Here is a 25,815-nt window from a genome sequence, read left to right as displayed (position 1 = left end):
ACCTTGAGAACAAAGACAAAAAGCTCCACTGTATTGCTTGTGCAGCAACAAATCTCTCTCCCCCACCCAAAATCAAGATATATCAAAAGCAAGCTAGATACCTTTTCTATACCATGAGTAAGAATAAACAGGAAAATTATTTTTTCACCTTTGTTTTCAAATGCTTAACTTAGTTCTACCACCACCAACCTTGCCAGTCTTCTTAAGAGAAAAAGTAGGATATTTTAATGTGCCACAATTTTATCTGTTTTAGATATTTAGATATTTATTCTGGCCAATGGGGACCCAAAGCAGTTTACAACATCATTCTCTCCCCCCATCTCAATTTTCTCCTCACAAGAACTACCCTGTGAAGTAGGTTAGACTGAGAGAAAGTGACTGGCAGGAGACCACCCAGTGGGGAGCATGGGTCTCTCACATCCTAGTCTGAAACCCTAACCACTATACCACACTAAATTCCATCTTGGGTCAATATACTAACTAGCAGTAAAATCCCCAGGGCTCTTTTTGTAGAAAAAGCCCAGCAGGAACTCATTAGCATAATAGGCCACACCCAACAGCAAAACTAATTAGCATATTAGGCCACACCCTGACAGCGCCGCTCATTGGCACATTAGGCCACACCCCCATGTTACCAGAAGTGTGGTCATCCAGCCACACCCACCTTTCCCTTCTTATTCTGTTTACCTTGTTTGTTGTCAAAACCCAGGGCCTTTTTTTGTAGCAGGAACTCCTTTGCATGTTACGCCACACACCCCTAATGTAGCCAATCCTAATGAGTTTCAGCTATTGGGTGTGGCCTATTATGCTCATGAGTTCCTGCTGGGCATGGCCACCTCAGGAGCCAGCCGGAACTCCGTTCCTGTGCGTTCCTGCCCAAAAATAGCCCTGCTAAACACACTGTTAACATCCCACAATGGACTCTGCTGAAGATGGCACTGTAGGTGACACAAAAAACACATCAACAGACTGCTGCATTATCAGGTGTTTGTGAAGTTGGTTATTAGACACACAGACTATATCTTACAAAGCTTTCTGAGGCTGTGGTCAAAATGGAGGCTTGGCGGGGTCTGGGCAAGCCTCTAAGTGCACTGATTCAAATTGCTGTGGAAAGGACCAACCAGGCAGCACATCCTGGGGCACTTTTCCCACGCGCTTATTCAGTGGTGAGGCATCCACATTACTGCAGCACCTCAACCACGGAGCACACTGCCCGGCTGGTTTCTTAAAGAAACAGGTGGGCGCATGCGCATATGCACTCATGCGCTTATGCGAATATCTGCACCTACTAAAAAAGACCAGGTGGAAACGGATCTGCCAGTTTAGACTTCCCATGGGCTTCAGTTCAGGACAGGGGAGATCAGACAGTCAGAAAAGCGGAGTGAAAGCGCTGGCATCGGTAAAGACCAGACTTTTCCCAGTGCATGGTTACTCCGCTTCCAAAGTGGGCCAAATGGGGTGGCCATGACTGGGGAACAGAACACAGATGTTGCTGTCTGATCATGCTCTTTAATCCACAAAGGCACCGCAACAATATAGCTGCAAACTGCTCGGATGACTGCAGCCTGAGTCTGTCCTCTGCGGGAGGAGGAGGAGGAGAGGAGATTGGATTTATACCCCACCCTTCACTACCCAAAGGAGTCTCAGAGCGACTTACAATCCCCTTTCCCTTCCCCTCCCCACAACAGACACCCTGTGAGGTAGGTGGGGCTGAGAGAGCTCTTGACAGAAACTGCTCTTTTTCAAGAACAGCTGTGCCAGAACTATGGCTTGCCCAAGGTCACATCAGCAGGTGCAAGTGGAGGAGTGGGGAATCAAACCCGGTTCTCCCAGATTAGAGTCCCCGCACTTAACCACTACACCAAACTGGCTCTGGGAAGACTGCACATCTGAGTGAAAGAAGATTATCCAAGAAGACTCTACTTAAGCTTTCTCATCCCATGGCACCTCAAACTCATCTTCCATAAACTGCTTTTTCATACAGGTTTGGTGGGGAACAGCCAGTGTGATGTAGTGGACAGAGTGTCCAGTTGGGATCTGGGAGACCCTGATTGAAATCCCCACTCTGCCTTGAAGCTTGCTGGGTGAACCTGGGTCAGTCACCTTCCTACAACTCACCTCACAGAGTTCTTGTGAGAATAAAATGGAGGAGCAGAGGATCCCAGCCTGAGACCCCCAGGAAGAAGGGCAAAATAAAAATGTACCAAACAGATGTCAACTGGTTCTTTTCCACAGTGAGTTTAAAATGCAGCTTTAAATAATAATTTTTGAACTGAAAATTCCGTCCTCTGTGTTAAAAAATCAGAGGAAAGAACCACCAAACATTCCATAGCATGAGCTTTACACAGCTGGAATAAATTCATTACTTTTTATGCTGTGTGTGATAAAGAAGGGTAAATAATGAATAAGGTGCTCCCTAGTCTCTTTTTCAAATAGGTAACAATAACACTTGAAGACTGCAAGCATGTTAACGTAAGTTTCCTGTTCAGAAAGAAGGTTCTTTATTTTCAAGTGCATCAATAACAATCTAAAAGTATCTTTTCCTCTCAATCCTGTTCAAGAACATTTCTCTTCTCCCAGGTAGTGGCACTCCATTGCCCTTCTGCAACAGGGATCAATAAGAATAAAGGAGTTGATACGATTCAGCATTAGGGAGAAAAAGTTACAGATTCATTTCTATTGGTAGAAAGTGGAGGCCAAGGGACAAGAAGGGCCTTCTTAGAAGTAGTTAACAGGAGGGATTCCATTCAGGCCAGTCATTTTAGACAGGTTCTCCTCTGGTAGGGATGCTTGAAAACTTAAGTGATCCTGGTAACTGAACACCACAGGGCATTCACACGACTATTAAGCAATTTATACCTGGTCCCCGATGCCTCTTTTCCATCCAGATGTAACAGTTGTTCTGAGCTACTCCAGTCTGTGAGTCCAGAAAAGGAAGACGGACGCTGCGTTCAGCACACAGCCGAGAATTGTAGCTGCGACAGTGTTCTATGGCTTCTTTGTAGAACTGGTCCCCAAGTCTGTCAAGGAGAGGGAAAAGCAGAGCATAAAGGAACAGGCATCCACCTTCCCTAGAACCATGTGGGGTGAGGGAGGGGAGATAATAATTAGATAAAACAAAGATCAGAGAAAAGCACTAACCAATTACAGTCTTAACGCTGTGGTCATATAATTTTTCTGCTAGCACCAAGTGAAGACAAACTGACATAAGTATCATTGCCCGGTGTAGCAAGTGCTAGGTCAATTTACCTCATGCTCCCAGCCTCCTAAGCCAGGCAAAAGCCGACATGCTAGGTATGTGGGACACAAAGATGCTAAAAGAAAAACAAAAGTCCTGCAAGTAAAGAACTGGCTAGTTAATTCAATCAGAATGTGAAATTCCAGTCTTTTGGGTTATCAGGTTGTAATGTCACCATGACGAGCATTACCGTCCTATGTAACTCAAAGGAACAGAAGCCCTTTCAGCAGGCCTCCTAACCCTATACTCCCCTGTTCCAGTGCCATTGTCATGGTTAGAATGCTGGACTAGGAAAACCTGGGTTCAAATCCCCACACTACTATGAATCTTGCTGGGTGACCTTGAGCCGATCGTACTCTTTCAAGCTTAACCTAATTACTCCAGCGAGCTCTCATGGCATCAGACCATCCTGACTCTGCCATTGTTTTTTTTTCCCCCTTCGCAGTATGCACATCATCGCAAACTCCATAGGGAGCCCTCGGTGCGGAGGTGCGATTCATCGATCCCTCGATTAAGCGCATGGGGGGGGGGGGGAATGGCACCAAAAAAAACCTGACTCACCCGCAGTTGCATCTGATCACACACTGATGGACTGTGCCTGCAGCTTCAACTGTAGGTGTGATCGTGCAACTGCGGGTCAAATTCCTCCAGAGGAAATAGCATTTTTTCTGGTGCATGTGACTGCAACCAAAGAGAACAATGTATGCAACTCTGAGCTCACTGGAGGAGAAATGGGACCGAAACGTAATACTCAGATCCACATATTTACTCCCCGGCCCACAATCCCCCAGTCCTTCAGTCTTCCATTACCTGTTACACAGCCATTCTTGTTCTGATGACCCAAATGAAATCTTTCCTCAGACCCATTTTTCCTTCATTCTTTTTTTCCCCAGTTCCATTTCTCTACTATCTAACATCTCCTCAATTCCCTATTTTCCAATCTGTACCTTTAACCAAAGTCCCTCTTCACCAAACTCTGTAGAGCACAATATCTCCTTCTCCCCAAAGCCTGTAGCCCCAACCCTAACCTTAGCCACTGTTAGGTTTCTCATGAGCCCTGTCCATTTTACCCTCATTTTCTCTCCTCTGCAAACAGTTTCTGAACAGTTTGGGCTGCTTCCACACCAGGGTGATTTCCCATGTAGTCTGGTTGCCGGTATGATTCTGTGATTTTATCACCCTTGCAACAGAGCTTCCAGACAGATGTGGTAATCTGTTTTCTCTCCATTTTTAGCAGTGGTTTCTCTTTCACATCCGATGTACCTTGAAGCCCTCTCACATGATCACATGATTTCCAAAATTCTCCACCCAGTTTTGTTTTGTTTTTAAATTGGAGAAACATTGGCAACACAGCAAGGCATAGAAATAACACAATATCTTTAAAAATCTTTTAAAATTCCATGATTTTGCAGGCACCTCCAACTATCCCCTCCACCCTCCCTAAAAGGGAGGCTGAGCTGTGGGTGATTCTTAAGAACATAAGAACATAAGAGATGCCAATGTTGGATCAGGCCAAAGGCCCATCCAGTCCAACACTCTGTATCCCACAGTGGCCAGAAATACCAGTGCCATCAGGAGGTCCACCAGTGGGGCCAGGACATTAGAAGCCCTCCCACTGTTGACCCCCCCCCAAGCACCAAGATGACAGAGCATCACTTGCCCCAGAGTCCCTATCTATACCTTGTGGCTAATAGCCACTGATGGACCTCTGCTCCATATGCTTATCTAATTCCCTTTTGAAGCCGTCCATGCTTGTAGCCGCTACCACTTCCTGTGGCAGTGAATTCCAAGTGTTAATCACTCTTTGGGTGAAGAAGTACTTCCTTTTATCCGTTCTAACCCGACCGCTCAGCAATTTCATGGAGTGCCCACGGGTTCTTGTATTGTGAGAAAGGGAGAAAAGTACCTCTTTCTCTACCTGCTCTTTCCCATGCATAATCTTATAAACCTCAATCATGTCACCCCTCAGTCGTCGTTTCTCCAAGCTAAAGAGCCCTAAGCGCCTTAACCTTTCCTCATAGGGAAAGTGTTCCAACCCTTTTATCATTCGAGTTGCTCTTTTCTGCACTTTTTCCAAAGCTATAATATCCTTTTTAAGGTGTGGTGACCAGAATTGCACACAGTATTCCAGATGAGGTCGCACCATTGATTTATATAGCGGCATTATGATATTGGCTGATCTGTTTACAATACCCTTCCTAATAATCCCCAGCATAGCATTGGCCTTCTTTATTGCAGTCACACACTGTCTCGACATTTTCAGTGAGTTATCCACTACAACTCCAAGATCTCTCTCTTGATCAGTCTCTGCCAGTTCAGACCCCATCAACGTGTATTTATAGTTAGGATTTTTGGCTCCAATGTGCATCACCTTGCACTTGGCCACATTGAACCCCATTTGCCATGTTGACGCCCACTTGCCCATCTTTGACAGATCCCTTTGGAGTGCCTCACAATCCTCACTGGTTTTCACCACCCTTAACAACTTCCTATCATCCGCAAATTTAGCCACTTCACTGCTTACTCCCAACTCCAAATCATTAATGAACAAGTTAAAAAGCAGTGGACCAAGTACTGATCCCTGTGGTACCCCACTGCTTACCCCCCTCCACTGGGAGAACTGCCCATTTATACTCACTCTCTGTTTTCTATTAATTAACCAGTTTTTGATCCATAAAATTCTTGTCTTTAAAAAAATAATAATAATAACAAGCATGAGTAATAATGGATAGGAATAACACAATATGTTTCACAACCTTTTTTATGTCAAGGAAGGGGCAAACAAATACTCGCATGTCCATTTATACTGTCAAAAATGGCTCGGGAGGGAAGCCCGATGCCTCTCTTCCCGCCTCATAGCTTTTAGAACCACATGGATCAAAACAATGCTTACTGGGTGAGTTACATCAGTCCTACGTGTGACAATGAGTATGGTCAGGCTCCTGACTTGTGTGACATATATTGTGTATTTTCTGAAAGCTTTTCAGAAATGTAGCACACAAACCATACATTGCCTATTCCTACGATGAGTCACTATTGAACCAAATTGTGATTTTGACTCAATAATCAGAATAGAGGCAAAAAAAATAGGTTAGCTGTTTCAGTGAATCAAGGGAAGGGCATTCACACATGAAGTGATAGTTCATCCCAGATTCCCATTTCAAATGACGAAAGATTTTGGGGTACAAAATCCATTTGTACAAGGTTCCAGTCATGCAAGAAGAATCATGAGAAAACTCCCTTGCACTTTGCAGTATGCACCCAAGAGTGTACCCTGAAAACCTGTGAGAAAATTCTGGGGAGTTTTCAGGCAGCAAATCATGCCAGGAGAAGTATAAGAATTAAAATGCATCAGTTGCTTCCACATTGACAGGTTCCGCTTGGAATGTACCAGTCTGAATGGCTGCCTTGTTGGTGTTGTGGCTTGTATAGACAAGCGTTTCTAAGACAGCCACATAACAAAGGACACGAGTCAGTGTTTATATTAGGATCAATATACTAAATGTGGAGATGCTGAAAAGTTTCTTCTGAAGCATTCATGATAGAAGTAGCACAATTTACATGATTTTTACAAGAAAAGAAACAGCTCCTAATTCACTATTATACCTTGTCCTTCTAACAGATTTCATGTGACAGGCAATTATGTAATTTAGTAGGAAAACACGAATGCTTGTTAAAGTAACATAAACTAACATCTTTTCCACACATACATTCATATCTTGTGATCCAAACCACACTTTCTTGGAAGAAAGCCCAATGTCTTTCACAATGCATAGTTAGCGTCATTTTACCTGTTATACAACAGCCCTGCAAATCCCTTTTTCAGAAAGAATAGTCTAACAGCCCATTCCAATTCAGTAGATTGATGGTATGAGGATTGCTATTTTGAGGGGTGGGGGCGGGAAGAGGACGATTTGTACCATCTTCTAGCCCTTGTTATCCAGCTGCTTGGCAATCTCATCAGTTTCAAACTAGGCCTAGAATCTTCATCAGTGCTGCGATGATGTCTGTCTGCATTTTTAAAAGCTTGAAGTAGGAGAGCACACAGCTCTTCAATAAGTCAGAAAAACACAATATATGGGGGGAAAGTAATCGTATTGAAAGGAACAAAAAGAGGTACACAAAACAACTTTCAGAAGGGCCAATTCAAAGCATAAGAGACAACTGACCTTAAAAAGACTACAAACTAGGCAGCGAACAGCACATCCTATGATATCCTATAAACAGTAGAAGAACTGCAACATTGACTGCTTGACCAACCCTGCCTTTCCTGGTCACCAGAGTCTGGTTTGAGCAGTTTAGAGAAGTGAGAAGGCCTGGGGAAATCTTCAGTACTAAGCAACCAGTGGAATGTGTGTTTACATACACACATGCATACACCATACCCTACTTACTGCCCAAGGGACTTGCTGGCCTGGAGAACCAGATGTGATAGCAACAGGAAGGTAACTGAGAAGAGACAACCAGTAAGAAAGAGAGCTTACCTGGGCAAGGGAAGCAGCGGTACAGGAAATTCAGCTTCAATTAGAAAAAACACTGACTGAGGGAAAAGATGCTGAAAAGTTGTAATGGGAGGGTGTACGTAGACACCGCTAGAACAAACTTTGAGTCCAGTGGCACGTATGCACACTTCTTCAGGTACATGAAAGCTTATACCTTGAATAAAACTTTGTTGGTCTTAAAGGTGCCACTGGACTCAGACTTTGTTCTACTGCTTCAGGCCAACATGGCTACCCACCTGGATCTGTAGACATTGGTGTAAAGTTTTGGGAAGATATAAAGCACGGCCATCTAATGGCAGAAAGTGGCACTACAGGCAAATGGAAAATGGTGGTCTAGGACACAGCTACCTAATTTGCATACTTGAAGAAGTATTTATTATTTATATTAAAATACCTGTCTAAATGATAGAGCTCAAATGTTAGAATCAATTTTATTTATTTATTTATTTATTTATTTCAATTTATATCCCGCCCTCCCAGCAAACCAGGCTCAGGGTGGGTTTCAAACTATAGTAATCTGCTGAGTGTTGATTTACATCATAAAAACAGAATAACAAAATACATACAATAAAAAAACTACAACACTAAATACTTTAAAATAAATTATACCTCAACGGACACTTAAGAGCGACTCACTGGGGGGAGGGGGGGAGGGAAGATTGAATTGGATACCCGCTGCATCAACTGAAGGCTTGGCGGAAGAGTTCCATCTTGCAGGCCATGCGGAACTGTAAGAGCTCTTGCAGGGCTCTAATTTCTGACGGGAGCTCATTCCACCAGGCAGGGGCCAGGGCTAGTTGGCCCTAGTTGAAGCAAGTTGGATAATTCTAGGACCAGCAACCATCAGCGGATGTTGATTTGAAGGGTGCAATGCCCTCCAGGGCTCATATGTGGAGAGGCGGTCTCAAAGATATGCAGGCCCTTGGTCATATAGGGCTTTCAAAGTGAGAACCAGGACCTTGAAGTGGATCTGGTATTCAATAGGCGGTTCGTGCAGCACCAGGCAGATGTGGACCCGTATAGGCAGCAACATCAATACCAGTGCCACTGCATTCTGCACCAGCTGCAATTTTCCGAGCAGAGTCACAGGAAGACCCACATAGAGAGAATTACAATAATCTAGCCTGGAAGTGACCATTGCATGGATCACCACAGCCAGATCATGAGAGGTGAGATAGGGGGCCAACTGCCTGAACTGCCTCAGATGGAAAAAGGCTGATCTGGCTGTGGCAGTGACCTGGGCCTCCACAGACAATGAGGCATCCAGGAACACTCCCAGGCTCTTTACCTTTGGTGCTGGCACCAACTGGGCCCTGCCAAAGGCTGGGAGTCCGATGCCGATCACCAGCCTCCCCCACCATGGCCCAGATGCAGGACCTCCATCTTTGATGGATTCAACTTCAGTCTGCTCTTCTGTAACCAATTAGCCACAGCCTGTAATGCCCTGTCCAGGTGTTCGGGGGCAGAGTCCAGGTGGCCATCCATTAGCAGGTTGAGCTGGGTGTTATCACCGTACTGGTGACAGCCCAGCCCATATCTCCGAATAATCTGGGCAAGGGGGCAGACATAAATATTAAATAGCACTGGGGAGAGAATCACTCCCTGTGGCACCCCACACTCAAGTTGGTGTCACCAAGACAACTTCCCTCCCAGTGCCACCTTCCACCCCCAACCTTGGTGAAATGGCTGTGACTGAGCTACTACACTTTTGTGCTGGCACGCCTCTACCCCCCCACACACACACCTCAGTGGCAGATAGTGTTGTCTATCCTGGAAATGGAAGTATTTAACTGGGAAAAGACTTTGGGTAGCAGTCTTGATATTGTGAACTTTGGGAGTACCTTAGTATCCAGCCCTGGTTCTGTTCTTTTCCATTTTAATTAAATATATTTGTTTTGCACTTCCAAAGTGGGAGGAAACACTTAACTGAGGCTCCATATTTCCTGGGTATGGGTTAGAGAAAGAGGGAGAAAAGACCCTGGACCCCTGACCTCAGCCCTTGGCTTGAACACAAGATTACATGGCTAACTACAATGTCGCCATGTCTGGGAAAGCCCCTATATTGGCTTGATTTATGCAGTAAACAAGTTGCTTGGCTTCCCTTGGTCCACCACACAACACTAAACAATCTTATGGGGAAGGGGTATCAAAATCTGATCAATAGTTGAGAAAAGAGATGCCACAACTTAAATAGGCTACACTGGAGTTTAACACTAACACACACACACACACACACACACAATCTGGTTTATTTTTTATTTTCCCCCTTCTTCTAGGCTAAAACAAAGTTGCACTCAAACTATTGTTCATCAAGTATATTCTGTGCAGGCTCACATGGGTGCTGTGCATGAGTAGGCCTGTCATCAGAGAGGTTTTTACAGCTAAAAGTATCCAGGGGGCACTGTGCACTGTAGCCAGAAACTTGTTCCTATCCAAGGACCTCATACTCCTGCACAGCACTACCCCCACCTTCAGTACCTCTAGCATCACCAAAACCAGAGCATGCAGCAGGGTAGGAGGGAGGTTATGTGTGCCTGCACAGAAGATACTCAATGAATAATAGTTACAGGTAAGTGCAACTTTGTTTTAATCATCAATCTTCTGTGCAGTCCCACATGGGGATTCTAGCAAGCTACTCACCAGGCAGTGGGGCATGCTCCCCTGACTTGAACAGTGAATGAGCTTCTTGCCCACTTGAACTTCTTGCCTCACCTGCAGATTCAAAGAGTAGTAGCATACAAACATATCTGCTGACAACCAAGTAGCAGCTCAGCAGATCTCCATCAATGGTACTCCACCAAAGAAAGCTGCCAAAGAAGCTATAGCTCTAGTAGAATGGGCATGAATGTTTAGTAGGCATGGCAACCTGGCTAAACCATAGCATTCCCTAATGGCTGAGACAATCCACTGGGACAAAGTTTGAGAGGACACTCTCTTTCCTCTATTAGGAGCAGTGAAACATATAAACAGTGCCCTATACCTGCGGAACTCCAGGGTTCTTTTAAGGTAAGATAACAAAACCCTTCTAACATCTAGGGAGTGCAACAATCACTCATTTTCAGAGCCTGGTGCAGGAAAAAAGGTGGGCAAAATAATATCATGGGATAAGTGGAACCTGGAAACTACCTTAGGGAGAAACCTAAGACTGGGTCAAAGGATAATCCTCTCAGGAAAGATCTTCAAAAATGGGAGGCCCACCTGAAGACCCACTAACTCATTTACCCTCCTGGCTGATGTAGCAGCCACTAGGAAACAGGCTTTCATAGAGTTCAGCCAATGAGCATGTGGCAAGGGGTTCAAAGGGCTTAAGCATCAACTCTGCCAAAACAATGGAGAGAGACCACTGGGGAACATGTGGGTCCCAAGGTGGGCAAAGATTAAATAGTCCCTTAAAAATCTTTTGGACAAGTGATGGGTGAAAACCTACCCCCATCAACTTCTCTATGTTAACAAGAGATGGCAGCCAGGTGGACCTTTAAGAAAGAAAAAGCCAAACCCTTATTCTTCAGGTGCAATGCATATTCAAATATAGCTTGCAATGAACCCAGAAAAATCTCCCTTCCACTGCACCAGACAGAAAACTTCTTTAATTTATGCATATAGGACTTTCTAGTATTAGGTTTGCGTCAATACAGGAGTACATCATTAATTTCCTGCAAAAATATTAAGTCTCTATCCCAAGCCTCCAAACCATCAGGTTGAGACAATTTATCAGGGGTGTCAAACATACAGCCCGTGGGCCGGAACCAGCCCATCCAGGGCTCTTATCCAGCCCACAAGCAACTGGTCATTACTTTTATTGCCAGATGACAGAGGCTGTGCATTATGTCCCTGTATATTGTCCTAATGATAATGTGTAATGGGTGGTGAAAGTGAGAGGGCAGGCATCAGGGAAATACTGTAAGGGTGTTAATGTCTTAAGCATGTTTGTATTTTGAGTAAAAATAATGTTGTTACTTGGGTTTGCCTGTGTCCTTTATAAAATTTATATTTCTAGTACCTGGCATTACGGTTTATGACATGCATGGCCTGGCCTGACAAAGTGACATTTATGTCAGATCCGGCCCTCGTAACAAATGAGTTTGACACCTCTGATTTAGATTGCGATGAAACACCTCGTGGATACTTATTAAATCTGGTTGTTTGGGCAAGGGGAGGTACTGTCCCCAGGAGATATCCATAAGGGTCAGAAATCAGATTTGACAAGGCCAAAAAGGAGCCACCAAGATGATATTCAATCTTTCTTTCCTAGCTTTTTCTATCACCCTGATGAGGAGCAGAAATTGAAGGAGCGTATAGAAAAGAGCCCCCTCCCAACAAATCTGGAACAACACGTCCCCTAGGGAACCTATGCCTTTCCCCACTCGAGAGCAAAATCTTGCAGCCTTCGTGTTTTCTCGTCACAAAAAGACTGACCTCTGGGACTGCCCAGAGGATGAAGATTGGTTCCAGGAACCTGGTCTTTATGGACCACTTGTGTGAGAGAGTTCCTGCTCTGCACAAACTGTCGGCCTCCGTATTTAAATTCCCAGGAATCTAGATGGCCTAATGGAAGCATTGAGTTTCAGTGCCATGAACCAGGTCAGAGTAGCCTCCTGGCATAGACTCCTGGACGCTGTGCCCTCTTGCTAGTTTAAATAAAACATTGTGACAGCATTGTCTGTTTGGACAAGTATAGATTGCTTCTGCAGGATATCTGAGAAATGGCTAATGGCATTATAAACTGACCGCAACTCTAGCAGATTAACATGAAGCTGCCTCTCATCTTCTGACTACATACCCCATGCAGACAATCCCTCACAGTGGGCGCCCCAACCCAAAAGTGAACCGTCTGTAGTAAGGATGTCTTCATGTTCAGTAACACCAAAGGAAGTGCCCTGAGATAGATTGTCATGAGATAGCCACCATGACAAAGAATGGACAACAGGTCTGAGAATAGAAAATCTATGCTACTGGGCATGTAAACCCACTCTATAAGAGCACAGAAACCAGAGCTTATAGAGGCCACATATGTAACCTGGCAAGGGGCAACACTGATGTTGTAGAAGCTATATACCCCAAAAGGCAAAGGATTTTCCAAACTGATTGGAACCAGTTTGATTTAAACTGTCTAAATAAAACAGAATTGACTTGCACTCTGTCAGGGGACAAGAAACCCTTTCCTGCTATGGAATGTAATGTGGCCCATATAAATTGTACCTCCTGAGATGGGGCTATATGAGACTTCTCCCAGTACCAGGAGTCCCAATCTTTGGCAGGTCTCCAAAACTAGGGAGCAATGCCTCAATAATTGGTCTCTGGAATCTGCCACCAACAGCCAATCATCCAAGTAAGGATATATATGGCAACCTTGAAAATGAAGGTAGGCAATCACTGGGTCTAAACACTTTAAAAATACCCTGAGAGCTGTGACCAAACCAAAAGTCAAAACATACTGAAACACACACATCCCACAAGAAAAGTGTAAGGATTTGCGGTGTTGAGGATGGATGGAAATGTGAAAGTAAGCATCTTTCTTATCGACCAGGAACATCCAGGAGAAAAACACCTCAGGTGCCTGGGACTCAGACACCTCTTCAATCACACATTTGTCAATTAGAGCAATTAAAACCTGGGACAGGTCCAGTGCAGCCTGGCTACATACTCCCAGGGGCAAGGAACATGGAGGAACTGACTTAAATTCTAACCTTTAACCTAGTCTACCTATGGATAAACCCACTTGTTGGAAGTAATATCCTCCCAGGGAGTGTAAAACTGAGCTACCCTGTCTCTAAATTTAACAGCAACGGAACCCACTCCTAGTTAGAAGGAAGATTTTTGGGGCGGGGCTGCCTCTCTCGGTTGGTATGTTGACCTAGGTCAGCTAGAACCCTTTAACCTATGATAACCCTGTTGTGGGGTAAATGGTTTAGAGGTAGGGTACTGTTGCCCTGAAGAGTTAGTATAGTGATAATCCCTCTGGTAAGGGTTCCAGGGCTGCTGTACAAATGGCCTCTGCTTGAATCGGGACTGGCTTGGTTGTGACACCCCAATGACTTAGCTGTCTGCTTGTTTTTCTTTATCAGGGACAGCGTCTCATCAGTCCTGATAGAGAAGAGCGTCAAACCCTTGAAAGGTAAATTCTCAATCTTATACTTGGTTGCTACATGCAACGCCATTGATCTTTACCAGGCACCTGAGTACAATAGAATTTGCCATGGTAAGCACTGCAGAATCCACAGAATGCTGACTTGCATTAATCTGCTGCTTCAACACTTTGATGGCCTCAGTATGCAGAACCTTAGCAAAGGGCTGCTTGTCCTTGGGCAGAAGCTCCAGGAAGTGTAAGATTCCCACAAGAAAAGCTGGTAGCCAGCCATGATGGTCTTATAGTTGTAAATCTTGAACGCAGAAGAAGAATATAATTTCCATCCCAGGACATCCAGCTTCCATCCCGTGGGAGTGGAGTGGTAAACCTGATGGCCTTTAGGTTGCATTTCCTTCCAGAGAAGATGGTAGGGGATGAGCTGTTAAATAGTTAATGGGCTCCTTCTTGCTTCTGTAAAAATCTAGATGTCGGTTAGAGGGATGCAGGCTTTTGCCACAGTTCCTTTGTAAGATCCTCAAGACCCTCTGTGGAGAAATCCCCCCCCCTCCACTCTGATTTTTCACTCTGAGTTTTAAAGTGTTCCTGTTTTTTTCCTCTTCTCTCTGGAAGGGCAGGAAGCCAGGTCAATTACCAGCCATAGTTATGCAAATGACTCAGCTTGCAGGGTTACTGAGGTATTTGGTGTTAGGAATCTCCAGATGACTCCTGGAGATTTCCCAGAATGCCTTCCAGGAGGGCTCCCAGGGTCCACCTGTGTGACCTGGGCGGGCCAGGTAAAAGTGGTGAGAGTGATCTAAAATGGGGGGAGTTAGAAGTTTAATAAAAGTGCTTGCTCCCAGGAGAGAAGGTTTTTTGGTGCTGGTCCTTGGAAGAAGGAAGTGGAATAGCACTCTCTAGGAATTGGTACAAGCCAAGGAGCGGGGCTGGCAGAACAGGGTCTGTAAGTCAGAGCAGGCCTGTTCCGCCACACCCTCTAACACCAGGAATGCAATAATACTGGAGGACTCCAAACAGAGGTTCAAAATTTTGTTCTTTGGTTTGTGTTCAGAAGTAATTACTTCTATTTCAAGGGATAGGGCCATCTGTTCCCCATACATACGGAGATCTCCCATAGGAGAGGCCAGAGAGGGCTTGCCCACCCTCACACCCAGCCTCAAATCTGATGTAGCGTCAGATCCATCAGATTCAATGGCAACAAAGTGAGGCCTACATGAAACCATTGCTAAAAGTGGATACAAGGAAACCCAATAGAGGTATAAATTGGCATCCCTGGGATGAGCAAAATTGTCACTCCACTCTTCCAGATAACCTGGAGACATCATGTGTGTGTGCAAAGGCCATCACATAGGCAGCTGAGACTGAAACCATGGAACCGTTGCCTTTTGCTCTGGTTCACAGTCATGCAGGACTTGACCCATGGATACCCCTACTTCCCCACTCAAAATCAAAACCAGAGGAAATCTCAGACCCGGGGACAGAGTCCTAGGCTTCTCCTGAAGAGCTGGAGTAGGCTCAGGAGTGTAGACAGGAGCACGTTGCTGAGATGCAGATTTGCGTTTGTCCTTATCCTTGGACCTGGTCTTCTCCCTATTTTAGCTGGTGGCTCAGAAGAGGCGTGATGAGCCAGAGGGGAGTGTGACCCGGATTGGACCTGTTGCAACATAGATTCAGAAAACAGAGCCAACCACGTTGATTCCAAGGTCAATTTTTCCAGAGTTGATTTGGATGACGGCTCCAAAGCTTTGAGGGCTTTTCCCCACAATGCTGCTTTAAGTTTTGATGCCCTATCCCCCTGAGCTTTGGGGGTGAAGCGTTGGCAGGCCTTACATGTGCTCTTCACCCAAACAAAACAGATATCGGTTGTGTTCATCAGCTGGGGTCATCTTTGCCCCACAAAGGGTGCATTTTCTGAAAAGGGCCTGCTGAGCCATGGTATAAACTCTGAAGCCAGAATAACCCCAGCAAACCGGGGAAGCAGTTCCTCACCAGTGCAAAACTGGAGACGCAACAAAATAGACAACCTTCTCCTTCGGTGGCAAAAGAGAAACTGAGGGAGGGGGTGATGCTGCATGAAAGCACATGGTCCCTAGGCGGGAACACGTTTCTGGCTCCAGTGCATAGTGCCTCCTGGAGGCTTTTAGCTGGAAAAACATCTCTGATGGCAGGCCTGCTCATGCGCACAGAAGATCGATGATTAATATACAGTTGCCACACTTTTTTGTGTGTCAGCAGTATGACAGATAAGAAATTTATTTGGCTGCCATTTTTCTGTGCATTGTAACAAAGTGGTAGTGAAGATGCATAAGGGAGTTCACATAATCTGTTGAATGTGTCTGTTAAGTTCACTGTAAAACAGCAAACCAGTCTTACCAGAAAAAGAGAAAGGTGACATCCCTGTGCTAATATTTCTGACAGTTTTCTAGTTGCCTGAGGGGTATGGGAAAGCTGGCCCTGCAGCTAGTGCCAAAGGAGTCATTTCCCTTTGGGACTGCAAAGGGAGGAGATCTGATTGGTATGGCACCAGGAAGGGAGGAGATACCGCTTTGGATATGCAATCTCTGCAAGGAGATGCCAGTGCACTGAGAAAGCTCTTTGCACAGAAATTCCAGAGAGATTGGGCAGGCCCTTGTTTTCATGGAGAAAGGACAGGAAAAAAAGCAAACCTAAATTGAAGCTTGACTAGGAAGAAATGGAGCCTACTAAAAGTTGTAATTAAAGTGTGGTAGCATGCACACTTGTTTAATCAAACTAACAAAGTGGCTGAAATTGATCAGTGATTTACATTTTTCTTTTCTCAATTGCTCTTTGATGTCAACAGCTTTATCTCAGATTTCTGTCACTGTTAAAGCAAGAATGCATAGTAAAACTCAGGACTTAAAAAGACAAGGACGACACACTGAATAAATACAAACCAGAAGTCCAGTGGCACCTTAAAGATGAGAATATTAGTCCAGCATGAGCTTGCCTGAATCAGAACTCACCTCCTCAAATGTAGTGACCCAAGCTCAGGTTCACACGAACACATGAAGCTGCCTTATACTGAATCAGGTCCCATCAAAGTGAGTATTGTCTACTCAGACTGGCAGTGGCTCTCCAGGGTCTCAGGTGAAGGTCTTTCACATCATCTGCTACCTGATCCTTGAATTGGAGATGTCAGGGATTGAACCTGGGACTTTCTGCATACTAAGCAGATGTTCTACCGTTGAGCCACAGCTCCCTCCCCTCTGTACCAAGCATTTCTCCCAACAAAGAACAGTGCATGTCACCTGGAATTAACCAAAACTAGGAAATGATAAACTAAGAACATAAGAGAAGTCAATGTTGGATCAGGCCAAAGGCCCATCCAGTCCAACACTCTGTCACACAGTGGCCAAAAATACCAGGTGCCTGCACTAAACTACAGTCTTAAGAGGCCCTGCAAGAGACTACTTTAGTTGCAAGACTAAAAACAAAAGTAAGTCTTCAAACATTGAACATGGTTTCAGAGGGTGGCCATGTTGGAATGCAGTAGAACAGCAGTAGCACCTTAGAGACCAACAAGATTTTCAGGGTATAAGCTGTCAAGAGTCAAAGCTCCCCCCCATTAGTTAGGGATGCCAGCCTCCAGGTGGGACCTGGGGATCCCCCCAAATTACAGCCCATCTCCAGACTACAGAGATCTTTTCCCCTGGAGAAAATGGATGCTTATATCCTCCAAATTTTGTTGGTCTCTAAAGTGCTACTGGACTCGAGTCAAACATTGAACAGTTTCATTAAACCAGCAGCATCAAGGGTTGCTTGAAATCAGAACTGCCAGCCTCCAGGTGGGGCCTGGAGATCTCTTAGAATTATAACTAATCTCCAGACTACAGAGATCAGTTTCCCTGGAGAAAATGGATGCTTTGGAGGTTGGACTATATGCATTATTACCATGCTAAGATCCCTTCCCTCCCCAAAGCTCATTCTCCCCAGTACTTCCCCAAATTTTCCAGAGTTGGCAACCCTACTTAAAACCTAAATTGCAGCTTTTGTAGGGTGGGGAGGAATCATATAGAAATGAAAAAATTTGATTATCAATAGATGCTGAAAAGCTATTAGGGTCAATATTGATTTATTTTAAAAAAATTATTTCATAGACTCCAGGCAATACAGTTCTTCTAAGGTTGCCTGTCCCCTTGCTGTCACAACAGGAGGATTTGAGGGGCATTCCAGGGGTGGGCGGGACATCATTAGGCAACATCCCAACACAATGACATCACCCAGAAGTGACGTTGCCGCATTGGCGGCACTGTGCATGACTCTCTGGTTTTGGGGCAAAAACTCTGGCTTTTTTGCTTCAAAACCATAGACAACATCCTTATTTGGGGGTGGGGCTTCCCCCGCTGGCTAGATGGCTGGCAGCAGATCACAGCCCCCTAAAGTGGAGGAGCCCCCGCTGGGACCTGGGGGCTGGCAACCCTAAGTTCTCCATTCAGGTTTATCCCAATAGTGCTCATCATGTCACCTGATCAAAAGGAGTTCTGGGCAGCCTTCATTTTGCCAATTTTTAGAAACCCCTTAAAAGCCACCTCTCCCAACCTATAAATCTCCATACCTGAGCCATAATGTAAACAAGACCACTGACCTTTAATCACTGTTTTAATATTTGCATTTATAAACTTGCAGAAATATTAGTACCTCTTTAAAGAAGTATTAACTTTCAGCAAACACAAAAATAAATTATGTTGGTAAGAACAGGTCTTGACATGAGGAATGTGCGTGTTCCAGCTATTTTTCAGACACATGACATAAAAAGATCAGATGGGGGGTACTGTCTCTTACAGCACAGCCGTGCAATGGGCAATAGATTCAGGATAGACAAAATACAGTAGTTCTTCACACAACATGTAACTAACTAGTATGACTTGCCACGACTGGTTGTGATGCTCACCATTAGTTTAGACAGCTTTACAATGGAATTAGATTGGATCATGTAGGACAGGCCCATCAATAGTTGTTAGCCACAATGGCTGAATGGGGCCTCCATATTGCTAGTTGCTGAAGACAGCTATAGGAGAAGGCTTTGGCCTTTGTTCGCTTTCTGTGGGACTTATGGGGCATCTGATTGGCTGCTGTGGAATACAGAATGCCTAGATGGACTGTTGGGGTGCTCCAATAGGGCTCCTTCTTCTGTTCACAAGTACACAGAATAACAAATTCTAGATGAATGACTGTTCCTTCTTTACAACTTAGCTTCCTAAGAAGGTGTCTCATACTTTTTGCGTACCTGTTCTATACTACAGACCTAGAATTCAAATGTGTTGGGGGGTTTTGCCATTAAGTCATATCTGACTTAGGGCGACCCTATGGAATTGTCAAAGCAAGAGACGTTCAGAGGTGGTTTGCCATGGGTTTTGTTATCAAGTCAAATTATTTTACGGGAAAGACAAAGAGCCTAGGGCCTTGTCTTTCTGGCTCTTTTTGGGCTTCTTACAGAGCCCCTAGTCTAAGAGTCCCTAGGCTAAGAGCCACAGGCATAGCTAGTGAATAGCTAGTCACAAATTCCCAGAAATCCAAAGACCTCAAGTACAGGTCCACACATCTGATGGACATTAGCAAGATCCAAGCAGTAGAATGATGTAATAGTTCGGTGATCACCTAATTTACCCTCCAGTCAAAACCTCCACACACTTTTTTGTAATGTCCAAATGATGACTTCCTGAGATGAAGACAGTTAACGTACACAAATAAATACTATTCTGCCACCCCTCTTTATCATAGGAGTTGCTAGAGACAGAGACAATATACACCAAAACATTAGCAGATGGAGTAACTCCCCAGTAATATTCACTATCACATAAGTGCCCTACCACATGTGATCTCCCACTAAAGCCCATAGAACCTGGCTTTTTTCATACTAGAACTAGTGATAAGGCCAGCAAAAATAAACCAGTGCAGAATTCCCAGAATATTGTGGCTTAGTAGTATTCACAAAGTTAGTAGTATTCAGAAGGAAATTGCTGGGGGACAATTATAGAAAGAAAAACATTTAATTGGGTGGCAACATGAATCACTGGTAGGTAAGTGTATTTCATAAATACATCACAGTGCTCCCGAACCTAGAGCATGTTTAGGCCAGTAGACAAAAGTCATACTTCTTAAATCTTGTTATTTTCTAACTAGAACCTGGTAGGGTTCAGTTTCACTGAAATAAAAGTCCTCTGAAACATGCTACCATGTCAGGAAGAAGGGCCATGGTTCAGTGGCAAAGTACAAGTGTTGTATGCAAAAGATCCCCAGTTCAGTCTTTGGCATCTCTAGTGAAAGGATCTTAGGTCATAGTATTGGGAAAGATCTGACTTTGGCCAAGACCATGAAGATGTGCTGCCAAGGAAAGTACACAATTCTGATCGAGATGTACCAATGGTCTAAAGCAGACAGTGCAGATATTGGGATATAATTAAGACAGTTCATATGCATGAAAACAGCCATCAGTTCTGCATTATTTCTGACTTTCTAGAATGACTGCTTTTCCCCTTACATGCTTCTCATATTAATATGTTGTGCTATGTCAGGGTTGGACTATGCATACTGGAGTGATATAACAGGCTCAGATCTTAAACCATGAACTTTTAATTTAATGTATTAGTTTAGGTAAAACAGAACCTTTCCATTTTAGTAAAGTAGAAAGTAGTAGTATGAAACAGGCTTGTAAATATTAGCAATTCTAGAATTAGGATTGGGGGATTGTTTTTAAAAAGGATCCACTTGCAAGCAATGTTCCCTCTAAGCTGAATTAGTGTGAGCTAGCTCACAGTTTTTAGCCTCCGGCTCACACATTTTTGTCTTAGCTCAGGAAGGATGGCTCCAGAGCAAACTAATTTATGCAGAAGCCAAAGTGCTCACTCACAACTTTAATGCCAGTAGCTCACAAAGTAGAATTTTTGCTCACAAGACTCCACAGCTTAGAGGGAGAATTGCTTGCAAGTGGCTGGATGTTTCGGCTCCCCAGGCACCCTCATCACCTTCGTAGACATCCAGGCAAGACATTACACAGCATTCTTTTGGCCCTGCCCTTCACCTACATCATAAGGCTATTGTGAGGATGCATGAGACAAACACTGCAAAAATGATACTTTCAGAGGGTAGCCATGTTAGTCTGGAGTGGAACAGCTAAATTTGAGTCCAGTTGCCCCTTAGAGATCATCCAGATTTCTGTGGTATAAGCTTTGGGGAGTCAAAGCCAGTGTTCCCTCTAAGCTGAGTTAGTGTGAGCTAGCTCGCAGTTTTTTAGCCTCCGGCTCACACATTTTTGTCTTTGCTCAGGAAGGATGGCTCCAGCGCAAACTAATGTATGCAGTAGCCAAATTACCTGCTCACAACTTTAATGCCAGTAGCTCACAAAATAGAATTTTTACTCAGAAGACTCCACAGCTTAGAGGGAACATTGCAAAGCTCTCCTGTACTATAATATAATTCTGTACTAGCTCTCCTTTACTATAACATGATACAGGAGCTCAAAAAGTACGAGACACCTTCTAAGGGAGTCAAATGGAGCTCTGACTCTTGAAAGTTTATACCCCAAAAATCTGGTTGGTCTCTAAGATGCTACTGGAATTTTATTCTTGCTGTTCTACTGCAAAAATGAGGACTTGCTAATCATCTCCAATCCTTTTTCCTCTGCAAAGTATTTATACACTGTTGTTGGCAAGTTAATTTTTGCAACACAGTTCCTTTGTGTTATGTATTGGGACTGAACCATTCCAGGTATGTCACACCAGCGACTGGCTGAGCTTGGAGCTCAAGAACAATAGCCTACCAGGACTCTGGAAGTAACCAGTGAAGTAGTAATGTTATGTAAATAGCCTACCATTGGGAGTGGGGTGTGTTTGGGTGTGGCTATGGCATGCTGTTTAACAGAGCTGTGGCTCTGGGGTCTTGTCTTGCTCTTGCTGAAATCGCAAATAAAGTTGAGCTGATCACTGGACTCAAGCCTGCTCATCCATGGAACCCACTGTTTAACACTTTGCAAATACAAAGCCCACCTGGGATAAATGAGAGTAGAGATTCTTTGGAATCATCCGTGGAAATGGACAGCCGGGAAATCGACCATGCTGCTGTCCCTCATCTTATGTGTGGTGTGGCCAACTGTGAAGATCTGCCAGCTCACTGAGAACTGAAAGAATGGTGCTAAGCTGACTACACTCATTCCTTTCTCAGATGCCCCAAGAGACTCATAACAGGCAGCTGCTTTCCCTCCCCCAGCAGCTCTGATAAGCAAGAGTGCCACTGAGCTCGGTCCTGTCACCACTGGTATTTAACATCCAAGGAAATGCCTTTGGGGATATGGACTCTGGCCAACAATATGTTGTTGAGGATGTCCAGTCAGACAAAGAGACAGGTAGTCAAAGATTTCAGACTAAAAAAATTTATTCCCATTTTTTTACACATAAACCTCCTGCAATGCACTTTTTGTAAGCCCATGCCCTTGTAGCTGCTGGTTGGTAGTATGATGGCTCACCATTGACACTGTCAGCAACCTGAAAAGCAATCCCTGTCACTTTCTGTCTTCTTCTACGAAGGGGTAACCACACGTATTTCCTTGCATTTTACAGAGGAAGAAGTATTATAGGGCTGAGACTTGTGACAGGCAACAATGAGATTCTGAGGTTCAGACTGGATTTGAACTATGGTCATCCAGTTCTAACAGTGTTCCGTGTGCCTCAGCATTTAGTCATGCTGGCCACATGACCATGGAGATGTCTTCGTACAGAGCTGGCTCTTCGGCTTTGAAACGGAGATGAGCACCGCCCCCTAGACTGGCTTTCGAGCAAGGAAAACCTTTACCTTTTACCTTTACATCCAGTTCTGAGGCAAACCAGTATCATTTATTTAACATGCTAGTCTGCAAGATAGGCAGTGTACAATTCAACTATATCAAAATGTGGTGTATTTTATTTAAATTGGGGGGTCAGAAAGGGTTTCTTAGTACCATTGTGAGTCTCATCCCAGCACCAAATTAGTTTTAACCTTGATCTGAGCCATTGTTTTTGTTCAGACAAGGCCTCCTGGGGCACAAAAGATTTTCCCCTCTGAGATACCAGATTTCTTTTTGGCCCCTATGTCTAACTAGCTAGCAGCTAAAGACATGGGAAACCTGCCCCTTCTACCTTCCCATGTGCTAGCTCTTCATATTCAGGATGGATCGCAAAAGTGGACAGGAAGCCTTCACAATGAAAATCAAAATCGCTAGTGTATGTAGTATGTGTATGATCAGCTACCCTGGGCTTAATTGTGTATCAACTGCAAATCCAGTTGATTCTCCTCTCCACAAGATCTAACAGTACTTTCAGACTAGTTGCCTGTTTTGGACATTTTCCATTAATGGCCACTACACAGCTGTTACACAGGAAACGGAAATTAACATATATTTGCAACATCTCTCCTAGTAGCCTGGAAAGGGGAGGGCTGCCTTTCTTTACAACATATGGCTTGAGTCATCTAGTGGTGTGCCTGCCTAGAGGGGTGCAAGCTATCCAGTCAAGAGTTGTACAAGCTGCATCTAAGTGTGCCAGTCTGTGCAATCTGCATTGAGCTACAGATCAGCTGTACAGCAACTGCATACCAATGCAAACTTGAGCCATGGGATCCCTACTACAGCACAGACCAGCAGGCCATTGCTCATTCAGCTGCAGCACCTGTGTGGCCTGGATCAGTGCTGGTGCCAGACTGTCTTGGACCACAACCATTCTTGATTTAAGAAGTACATGTATTTCTATCATACTCCCCCATTTCCTGCTCCAGCAAAACCGCAGCAGCAAAAGGTGCAGGAAAAGCCTCAACTTGTCTTATTAAATTTCATTACTGCCTTGCAGGCACCTCGTGACACACCTTGTTCATTCCTTCACTCTGTTATTAGCACACTGTAAAATGGAGGGATTGGACTAATCTATTTAGGACGTTCAAGGACACCTTCTCCATGAAAGAGGCTTGACTAGATGATGGTTCAGGTGCAACTCAACCCCCCAGTTCTATGATTCATCAATCTGCCACCCAATGGAATTCAAACGCAAAGGAAAATGAAGACGTTCAAACTGCATAATTCTGTCCCCAAGCAACTAGCTCCATTCAGTGAAATAATTTTGGCTTCAAAATATGATTCTTGTAAACCACAATTACATTTAACAGCTATATAATAAATTTACATTAGCGTAATAATTAGATTTTATTTTGCTCCTGAGCTTGGCCATGAAGGAAGCAAACACAGACACAAGGATACATTTATTTAAACATTCGCCTGCTTTGAATAGATATAATTTGCAGTAATGGAGACATGATAACGCATAAGAACCGTAATCAACATACACAACAGAACACTAAAATCAATCTAATCCTATAAGTTATTAGCTCCAACAAGAGATACCAGAGCCATTTTGTTTTTTGTTTTAATTATATTCTCTTCTAAGATCCTATTTAGCTTTGGTAATTTGGGTTCTTTTATCTTTTTTTAAATTCATCATGCTTCTTAGCTTATCAAATTAACTTTCAGTGAATCCTTAACAGAGTTATATCCTTCTAACCCCATCGACTTCAGTGGATTTAGAAGGGTGTAACTGCTTAGGATGGCACTATTTGTCACTGGAGAAATGCAATGACTTGAATAGACATCTAACATGAATGAAATTGCCTCACACGCTGTCACCATATAATAAAAATGAAAAAGGCCTTTAAGTATGACTATTCAATATCATGGGAGGAGGGTGGATAGATTTATAACATCAACCCTGTTCTGAGTTATCAGGTCATCAGTCTATGTGCAAGTCATGATTTTATCACTGAGGAGAAGCGAATGCTCATCTTGACCTGTGTAAAAATCATTTGCAGTCAGATTTTTGCCCAATTAAAAGAAATTGTAGTCAATCATAAGGGCTCCACTGGATTAGATCATCATAAATTTGAATATAAAGCAAGCAACAGTTTTGAAAAAGAAAAGCATGTTTAGCTTGGTTTTAGATTATGTGTTTGTTTGTGTGTGTGTGTGTGTGTGTGTGTGTGTGTGTGTGTGTTAAGTGCTATCAAGACGCTTCCAATTTATGGTGACTCTACGCATTGATGACCTCCAAAACATGCTATTGATAACAGTCTTGCTCAGGGCTTGCAAAGGAGGGTCATGGCTTCCTTGATTGAGTCAATCCATCTCATACTGAGTCTTCTGCTTTTCCTGCAGCCTTCAACTTTTCCTAGCATTATCATCTTTTCCAGTGACTCTTGTCTTCTCATAATGTGACCAAAGTACAATAAAGGTCACTTTAGCTTCTAGGGAGAATTCAGGATTGATTTGATCTAGAACCCACTTATTTGTCTTTTTGGAGATTCACAGTATCCATAAAACTATCAACACTTTTCAAAGGAAAACTTTCTTCCTGTCAGCTTTCTTTATTGACCAACTTTCATGCTCATACATAGTAATAGGGTATAGTATAAATTATTTCAATCTTGGTTGCCTGCAACACATCTTTAAATTTAATAATCTTTTTTAGCTCCTTCAGGGCTACCCTTCTCAGTCTCAGTCTCCTGCTGATTTCTTAGTAGCAGTTTACCTTTTGGTTGATGTTGAAGCCAAAGAACAGAAATCTTTAACAATTTCCATTTCTTCATTGTCAACCTTAAAGTGAAATTCCCTCATAGCCATTACTTTTGTCTTCTTGATGTTCAGATGTAATCCTGCTTTGGCACTTTCTGCTTCAGCCTTCAGCAGCAGTCGTATCAAGTCTTCACTATTTTCTCCCAGTAATGTGCTGTCATCTGCATATCTCAAGTTGTTAATGTTCCTTCCACCAGTTTTCACTCCACCTTCATCTAAATATAATCCAGATTTCCTTATGATATGTTCTGGATACAGGTTGAACAGATAGGAGATAAAATACATCCTTGACTGACACCTTTGCCAATTGGAAACTATTCTGTTTCTCCATACTTAGAGACTACTGGGTGGTAGGAGAAGTTGCCCAGAGCATCCACACATAGAA

General features: G+C 43.8%; 1 protein-coding gene across 1 annotated transcript in view; it reads right to left on the bottom strand.

Moving 5' to 3' along the window:
* Positions 1–25,815, bottom strand: part of DPF3 (D4, zinc and double PHD fingers, family 3) — a 241,123-nt gene that overhangs the window by 114,954 nt on the left and 100,354 nt on the right. The window contains exon 2 of the mRNA XM_015420042.1: positions 2,860–3,020. Coding sequence (XP_015275528.1) covers positions 2,860–3,020 — 161 coding nt within the window. The remainder of the gene's footprint in view (positions 1–2,859; positions 3,021–25,815) is intronic.

Source organism: Gekko japonicus, unplaced genomic scaffold, assembly GCF_001447785.1.
Source record: "Gekko japonicus isolate JY-2015 unplaced genomic scaffold, Gekko_japonicus_V1.1 scaffold27, whole genome shotgun sequence".
Taxonomy (NCBI): domain Eukaryota; kingdom Metazoa; phylum Chordata; class Lepidosauria; order Squamata; family Gekkonidae; genus Gekko; species Gekko japonicus.
This window is presented reverse-complemented; position numbering and strand designations above follow the sequence as displayed.